We start from the raw sequence: 8,982 nt of genomic DNA, 5'->3' as shown, positions 1-8,982 counted from the left end.
TTTGAGTTCCAAGTATATTTTAGATATGAGACCCTTGTCCGTTGTATGGCTAGTGAAGATCTTCTCCCAATCCATGGGCTTTCTATTGATCTTGCTAGCTATGTCCTTTGCCATGCAGAAGCTCTGCAAGAAGTTTCCTAACTTTCTAACCTTAATCACAGCACAGAATTCTGATTCATCTTCAAATATATGTGGCCCAGATCAAACCTGTCAAATTCCTTCCCCAGGTTTATTCTAAGTGGAAGGATCTTGACACAAATGTCACAAGAGGAGAAGTCGGGGTGGGCCTGTGATGTCAGGGGGGTTATCCTCTTCCTCCCTCCCTGCCCTCCCCCCACATGCCAGGTGAAGAAAACTTGACTACAGTGAGTGAGAATGAAGACAGTGAGATGGAGAGATGATTCCAGGGGACATATCGCATCACACTTCTCAATCTGTATGTCCCCACAGCCTCTCTGCTTCCTATAAATTCTCTTTTGTTCTATGGACCTTTATAATTTCCTTCCAATAACTCCCCAACTTTGTTATAACATTTTTAGATTTTCATCAATGGCAAGTAAAGGGTTTGAAAATACACCAGTTCATGTGGTTGGCAAGTTACTTGATTTTCCAAAGTGTTATCTCTTCTCTGCTCAAAAACCTTCTTTCCCTGACTGCCGTTTCCAATCGTGTGTCTTTTGTACATTACAGAGTATACGCACGGTTCTCTGAGCACACCTGACCTTTCCCTTTCTGATGTTGTCCCCTCCCCATTTCTTCCAGTAATTGAAAGTGCAACTGTGCATTTGTCAAAATTTACCACAAACAGCACTTGTCAAAGTCTATTGCTCTTCTCCGCTTTTGAACCTCACCTCGTGTAATGTAAGCTTGTTAATGACTGAAGGTGGTTTCCACTCATTCATTAATCTGCCACCATCCCATCTCCCAGAACCAGGCCTTGAAAACAAACACTTAATAAACACTGGGCCCTTAATGTCAACAAAATATGTCCAACTACCAGCTTTTTCTATAGTATCCATTGCTTTAGTTCTAACACAAACATTTTTTCACAATTTAATATTGGTTAAAAAAATCAAGATTTATTCTTTAATTATTGACATGCCATAATATCATTAGTGTAACTTTTCTCTCCTAGGAATACATAAAATATGAGTACATGTTACATTTGACCATATTTTGGAAACCAGTGCAGTATCATGCAAGAATCTCTGATGAATGATTGTACCTCTGTCTTCCTGCCTGTAGGGGAGCCATTCCATGTTCTCAATGTCTCCTTGGTTCCATTTTCTGCTCCCCTTGATGCCTCCAGTTCATCTCTTTTACACTGCACTTTTTTGGATGGGGCGGGGGATCAATCATGTGGCCTGAACTCTGGGCCTGGCTTTCTAGGAGCTGAGATTTTTCCTTTCCTAGTAGGCACTTAAGTCCCCTTGTGTTGTTCACAGATTTTTTTTGTTATAATATTGTTGTTCCCGATTTCCTTTTTCCTACCCACAATGCCCTACGCTTGTCCTTCATTTTCCTTTTCTCTCCACAATTGAATTCTAGGTTTCATGAGGGCCTCAGAACATTTCGGAAGCATTTGAGTCACTCTTTTTTTTTTTTAATAGGATGGGAATGTTTCTAAATAGATTTACACTCAAGAACAGAAGCAAGTTGAGAAGTAAAAGTGTGACACAGACATAGCGTGAACAAGGTTGGTGGTAAGTGCATTTGGAGACCCCCTGAACTCACACAGAGGGGTGCTGCCCGTGGTGTCTGGTGTGGGGCACATGGCCAGCTGGTCCTCTCCGGAGCCCAGCCTGGGAGCCCCTAGGAAAACACTGACCAATAGATTAAGTTGAAAAATATGTAGAAGGCAGGAAATATCAACCTGGAGTATTTATCGATGGCATGGGTGTTCTGGAAGAGGCGAAGCCCCATCTGGCCCTTGAGAAGCCCCTTCTTCCGGGAGGAGCTGGACTCACTGCTCAGGGCCAGGTGAACCACTATTTTGTCTTGCCTTTCCTCTTCTGGCAGAATATGGCTTCTTGGGTACCCGGCCAGGCTGTTGGCTTCAGACTCACTGTAGCTTCCATCCAGCATCATGGTTCTTGAATGAAGCATTCCACACATGCATGGGAACTACAGGCGGCAAAGACAAAGGGCTCTGTGAGGCCTTGTGAGACACGCAGAGCCCCGTAGCTACTCAGCAGTACAGAGAGATCAACCGGGACCACCTGCAGACAGCACTGAGTCAGTGACTCCCTGGTGTGTGAGCCATGCCCAGGCCCCATTCTAGCCTCATTAGTTGAAAACTCCCAGGTGCTGCTACTGCTGCTGCTGTACAGCCAGAATTGAGAATGACTGTGGAGGCCACCCCAACTGCTGAGGCCAAAACTGAGAGAGTTTTGCTACAGAATTAACTAATCCTAGACCAGTGACTCTGTAGAACATGTCCACCGTGATGTAATTCTTCTGTATATCAGAGCCAGGAATTGGGATGGGGGATGGGGGGAGCTGTACTGTTTTTTTTGAAAAAACAGAATTTAGCTCTATAGCCCAGGCTGATCTCAAACTCTCAAACTTCCTTTCTCTACCTCTCAAATTCTAGAATTTCTATGCCACCAGGCCCAGATGGACCCAGGAATTTAAAGCCATATATTCTGATCCTACTGCAGGATTCTGCCTCTTTGTGCAGGAATTAAAAAGAACAAAACAAAACGAGACACATTAGAAAGGGTTGAGAATATAGCTCAATGGCAGAACACTTGCCTATAGTCTATATTAGGACCTGGGTTTGATCGCAGCACTGCCAAAGGGGGTTGGGCAGAAAGCCAGAAACAAAGCTACAGAGAGAGAGAGACAGAGAGAGACACATGCAGAAACATAGAGAAAGAGAGCGAGAGAGAGAGAGAGAGAGAGACATTTAACCTGGCACCAGTGGCACACCCCTATAATCCTAGCTACTCAGGAGGCTAAGAGCTGAGGATCGCAGTTTGAAGCCAGCCTAGGCAGAAAAGTCCGTGAGACTTTTAGCTCCAATAAACTACTCAGAAAAGGCTGGAAGTAGCTCTGTGGCCCAAATGGTAAAGTGCTAGCCTTGAGCAAAAGAAGTTCACGGACAGCAGCATCCAGGCCCTGAGTTCAAGCCCCGTGACTGACAGAAAAAAAAAGTTGCATGAGTTAAGAGTTGGGTTCATGCCTGTAATCCTAGCTACTAAAGAGGTGAGTAGAAAGATTGTGGTCCACAAAGGCACCATAACTATGTGCATCTGATCATATACAATAATATTTATCAAAATGAACTCCAGGAAATGGAAATAAGAGGTTATTTTTCTTTGTTGCCATTTTTGTTTTATTTTCCTTTTGTCTTGTTTGTTCATTTATCTGTCTCTGGGAGAGTAAGTGAGCACAGAAATGATGGGACAAAAGGTGAACAAATGCAGCAGTGGTACTCACTAGACACTGTGTTGAAATGAACTACAGCATACAACCTGTAGTGAGGATGGGAGGGAAAAACTGGAAGAGAGCGAGGGAAAGGGTGACATTGTAGAAGAAGAAATGTAGTCTTCACCTGACATATAACTATAACCCCTTTGTACATCACCTTTATAATAACAATAAATAATTTTTTAAAAAAAGATTGTGGTCCATGGCCAGCCCCAGATATGGGTAAAACAAGGGCTGGTGGCTTGAACTCAGGTACTGTCCCTAAGCTTTTGTGCTCAAGGCTAGCACTCTACCACTTAAGCTATATCTCTACTTCTGGCTTTTTCTAGTTAATTGGAGATAACAGACTCACAAAGCTAGCTGAGGCTAGCTTTGAACAATGATCCTCATATCTCAGCCTCTTGAATTGCTTGGATTACAGGTGTGAGCCACTGGTGCCTAGCTAAGGTATATTTAGATTTAATCATATCCAGACTTATAAAACTGAGAGGTACTGATGGGGCGGAGGGGGTGGTAATTTATTTAATTATTTTTAATAGAATAAGGCACAGGGCTTTTCTTTGTTCTACACTGAAATTCTTTCTGAAATGAAAACAGACTTGTCTCCTAAGATTTGGAGTTAGAATCAAGAAATACCAAATACTATGACAAATACATTTCTTTTTCATTCTCAGTTTGTTCTTGCATGTGGTGCATTAGACATGTCTAGATAATCAGCCTGAGCCAGGACCAGAATAGTGGCGCAGTGGAGGTGAGGCCTATCCAGTATTCCTGAAGCAGCACTTCCCTGATTGGAAGCAAAAGCCTCAAGACAACTTCCCCATAAACTATCTCCTGGGTTCTTACAATGCTGTAGATGCTGGAATGAGGGCTCTGTCATCATTTCTATATAGATGAGAAAATTGAATCCAGTGTCGGTGGCAGAGTTGGGTTGAAACCCAACTTCCTGTTACTTGTCTTTGTAAAAACTTTCTGCTTTCTGGGATTCTTTGGGTGGAAGCTAACACCTATTCTAAAACAGGCCAATCCTCTTTTGACACAAACATCTCTATTTTCTACATGTATTACTCCCATACCAGTCCTTTCCAACCAACCTTCTCCTTCTCTTCCAACACATAGCCCTGGCATAGAGGAGGAAGTGAAGGAACTCTGTCCACCTGCCCACAGTCCCAGCACCTGACCCTTTATGTTACCTTTTCCCGCAGCTTCCGTTCCTTCCACTCCTGCACGGTGGTCAGGTAGTTGACGGCTGCGTATTCCAGCACCGAAAGGAACACAAACACGAAGCTGACCCACAGGTAGATGTCCACGGCCTTGATGTAGGACACGCGGGGCATGGAGCTGTTTACTCCCGTGATGATGGTGGACATGGTCAGCACCGTCATGATTCCTGCAAAACCCAGTCTCAGTTCCCCTGCGAACAGCAGCTAGCGCTGCGCACACCTCTCCCAGAATTACAATTCCACACTCTGGATCCTAAATTCCCCAGATGCATCTCTTCCTAGGCAGCCTGGTCTGTCGCCCCACACACTACCTCATTTATTGCCCCTGATCCTTCTCGCAGATAGCTGGGAAGACTAGCCTTCTCTGTTGGTGACAGGCAGACAGGTGAGTAATGCTTCAGCAAGTCCTGACTCTGATGTGGGACTCGAAATCTGACTTTGGCAAACTTTAAAGGAACATTAAGGAACCAGCAGAGCTGCGTGCCCGTGACCATGCCTGCAATCTTAGCTACTCAGAGGTCTGAGGATCACGGTGCCAAGCCAGCCTAGGCAAAAAAAGTTTGAGATTCTTATCCAAGTAGGCACCTAAAAGCCAGAAGTGGAGCTGTGGATCAAGTTAGAGAGTGCAAGCCTTGAGCAAAAAAGCTCAGGAGCAGCACCTTGGCCCTGAGTTCAAGCCCTAGGACTGACCAAAAAAAAAAGGAAGAAACAAACACTTATGATATCCCTGAAGACCGTAGAAGTTCACAGAAGGCCTACCATGCTACTTTCTGTCCCACTGTGCCTTTGCTGTAAAGCCCTCCTAATTCCTGGGGCTAGAGCTGACCAAATCAATTCTCGGGGCTCAAGCTGACCAAATCATAACAATGGGTAATAAAGTCTCACTCTGGAATTCAGGATCTGGAAAGGGCTAAAAAGCAGCTCTCAACAATGCAGCTAAAATTTCTCTTCCCTGAAATCAAGAAATCATAGACTTTAGGCCCTGCCTCCAAACCCTCAGGCCGTGTAAACAAGGCCAGTTACCGAAAGTTTAGTATTTACACAATCAAATTTTGATATTTGAAGAATCTTCTTATTTACCTAAGTACTGAGCTCCAATACCACGAGTTGGGGAAGTCTTTACCCCAAATAGGCTATGACTTTCTGAATGGATACAACCCAAGTGACTGTCATTTGAACTCACAGAGGTTTTCATAGTGTAGTAGAGGAAACTAAAGCGTCATCTGAGTGGTGGGCAAAAGGTAGGTCAAATGTTCCCCTTTCTGCCTCCAACAGCCCATCAGGTAAGACCTCTGAAAGATGATTTTATCTCTCCTTTACCTACTGATCAGTTGAAAAAAATAACCACCCTACCAGGCCTTGCTGAGTGCTTTACCCAATGATACTCTGGCTGGCACAGCTCTGTGGTCGATCCAGAAGGACACCCAGGACAGCATGACCATCAGGGTGGCAGGGAAATATGTTTGGAGCAAGAAGAAGAAGATGTGGCGATGTAAGGTAAAGTTAATGTAAAGTCGGTTATACCAACCTGAAAGAGATATAACATGGTAAACATACTTGATGCCAGTGATCTCTAATACTTAAAAACTGTACACTTACGTTTTTTCAAAATGGTGATCTTTATGCCATTTGTATCTTTTTTTTTTCAGTACTAGCATTTGAACTCTCTCACCCTTGCCAGGACAGGGTTCCTGCTTGAGATATACTTATCCCCTTTAGCTTTTCTTCTTTCTCTGACAGGATCTTGCATGCATGCCTGAGCCAGCTTGGGCTGACTAGTTATGCTTCCCACATTAGGTATATTCCACTGTGCCTAGGTTTTCATTGATTGAGATGGAGCCTTACAATCTTCAGGCTCAGCGTTGGCCTCAAATTCATAGCTAGGATTACAAGTGTGAGCCACTGGCATGGCTATGTCATGTATATCTTGCTAAAAAAAAAAAATTCTCGTGTGCTGCAATGTTTGGGAAGTTAACCCAGAGCAGTGATTCTCAAACTGGTGTTTTCTGGACAGAAGCAAAGGCATCTTGTGGAAGCTGTTAGCAATGCACATTCTTGGGACCCTTGTAGGACCTACTAAAGAGAAACTATGGGGAATGGGAGGGGACCCAGAAACCTGTGTCGTCTCTCTCTGGGGGATTTGTTAAAACACAGATTGCCAGACTCCCAGAGTGTCCAGCTGCCATTCTGCTTTATACCAAGAGAACCACATAGACTAAGAGCAATGGTCTTTCAAGTTTGATGAGCACCTGTTAAGCATTAGGTTTCCTGAGCTCTGCTGCCTGACAACTGACCCCCTAGGTGTTCAGGGGCCCAGAGATCTGCTTGCTGAGCTCATTCCTCTGATAGCTGGGTGCAGATGGCCTTCAGACTGCACTCAGAACAACATTTTGAGGGGACAAAGACCTTACTGTTAGGGTAGAAGGTGAGAACTGAGTCAGGAAGGGAGGGTTGAGTCAATAAGAAAAGGCTGGAGACCTGGGATAGGTTCTAAAAGTTTGGCACCTGGCTGCTAAGTGGGTTTCTGGTTTGTTTGCTTTCAGCGGTGTGTGTCAATAGATGGTCTTCCAGTATGGTAGAAATAATAACTTACTCATCTGGTGGTCACTGTCCATCTTGCTGGTTTTATTTTCCTTACTCAAATTGGTGTCCTTCAAGGGAATCAGATTGCTTATTAGGTTTGTACAGGCCTGGCTATTAAGGATTATTCATTCCATATCCTTCACTGGAGGGGTAGGGGAGAGTTTGAACCTACATGCTTCTGGATGGGATCACTGCCTCCACATGGTACATAGCAAATAACAGTAGAAGACACATGTTGATCTGTACTCTAGGAAGGCTCGAAGGGAAACAAAACAGACAAGCATGCTATCCTGATATAGAGAATGCCTAAGACAAGCACACAGAGTGATTCTGGCAGATTGCTTGCCTTACCAGCTGTGCACCTTCAGTAACTAGCTTAGTCCTTGAGACTCAGTTTCCTCATCTGTAAACTGGGAATAAATACCTAACACCATAGATGTGTTGGGTAGAAATTAGTAAAATCATACAACACAGTTAAGACAGTGGCACATAATAGAGGTTATATAAGAGACTCAATAATGGCTTTGTTGATTTGAACTTGCTAAGAAAGTCATGTGAACACATACAGGGTGAAAGAAAGTTGAGGTGAGGGCCATGGGCATATCCAGCTCAGGCCTGGGGACGTCCTGTCATGAGCACAGCATTGGCAGGGCCCGCACCCCTGCAGTGTGCGATGCTTTTGACAGAGAAGAGTAGGTAGAGCAAGGGGACCAGCCATTATGTCTGTGCCAAAGCCGGAAGAAGCTCAAAGCCTCCCACTGAAGGGCTCAGCCTGTTCAGTGTTGGGATAAAGAAAATGAAACAAGACCTACTGGGGTGTCCAACCACTGCCCAGCTGTTGTGGGTGGAACTGTGTTCCCTAAAAAGATATGTGGATGTCCTAACCCCCAGGACCTGTAAAAGTGACTTTATTTGCAGCTCGGCAGATATCTGTAATCAAGGTACTGAGGTCATGCTGGATTAGGGAGGCCCCAATCCAATGACTGATGCCCTGTCAGAAGAGGGAAATGTAGACCTAGAAGCCCAGAGAACACCACATGAGGACACTTAGACACAGGGTCACCATGTGATGACAGAGCAACAACAGTCATGCAGCCACAGCCAAGGAGGCCAAGGACTTCCGGTGACACAGAGGCTGGAGAGCAGGAAGAGTCACAGGGAACACGGCCCTCACACCTCTGGCCTCCTGAGCTGTGAGAGTAAATTCTAGTTGCTCAGTCTTCCACACTCATGAATCCATGAGTTAAAAGGTGAGGTATGGGGGAATTGGCAAAAGGATCCTTTTAAAACTTCAAACATGGCCCTAGGTAAAAAAAAAAAAAAAAGGAATCTACTTAGGGGTAGATTATATAGTTGGTATGCACAAAGCCCTGAATTCGATCCCTTGCTATAAGTAGTAACTATATTTCCTTAGAAAGCTGTTAAACCACAAATCAGATCATAGAATCATATACAGCTAGGCTTGGTGGCATACTTCCATAATCTCAGTTACTGGGGATGCAGATGGGAAGATCTAAAGTTCTAAGGCTGGCCTAGGCAAAGTTCTGGAGGTTGTATCTCTAAACAAAATATAAAACAAAAGGGATAGAAGCAACTCGTAATTCAGAGTATGCTTGCCTGACCTGAGAGAGGCTCTGGGCTTAATCCCTAGCACCTGGGGCGGGGTGGGTGGACAGGGAGGGAAGAAAGGAAAGGGAAAGGAAGGAAGGAAGGAAGGAAGGAAGGAAGGAAGGAAGGAAGGAAG

The 8,982-nt window shown here is 44.6% G+C and overlaps 1 protein-coding gene across 1 annotated transcript in view; it reads right to left on the bottom strand.

The window, feature by feature from the left end:
* Positions 1 to 1,783: 1,783 nt before the first annotated feature.
* The window catches only part of Gabrr2 (gamma-aminobutyric acid (GABA) A receptor, rho 2), a 29,124-nt gene continuing 21,925 nt past the window's right edge, over positions 1,784 to 8,982 (bottom strand). The window contains exons 7-9 of the mRNA XM_013016648.1: positions 6,031 to 6,183; positions 4,626 to 4,822; positions 1,784 to 2,124 (exon numbers count right to left, since the gene is read on the bottom strand). Of these exons, the coding sequence (XP_012872102.1) occupies positions 1,813 to 2,124; positions 4,626 to 4,822; positions 6,031 to 6,183 (662 nt within the window). The 3' untranslated portion in view covers positions 1,784 to 1,812. The remainder of the gene's footprint in view (positions 2,125 to 4,625; positions 4,823 to 6,030; positions 6,184 to 8,982) is intronic.

Source organism: Dipodomys ordii, unplaced genomic scaffold (genome assembly GCF_000151885.1).
Source record: "Dipodomys ordii isolate 6190 unplaced genomic scaffold, Dord_2.0 Scaffold32, whole genome shotgun sequence".
NCBI classification, from domain to species: Eukaryota; Metazoa; Chordata; class Mammalia; order Rodentia; family Heteromyidae; genus Dipodomys; species Dipodomys ordii.
This window is presented reverse-complemented; position numbering and strand designations above follow the sequence as displayed.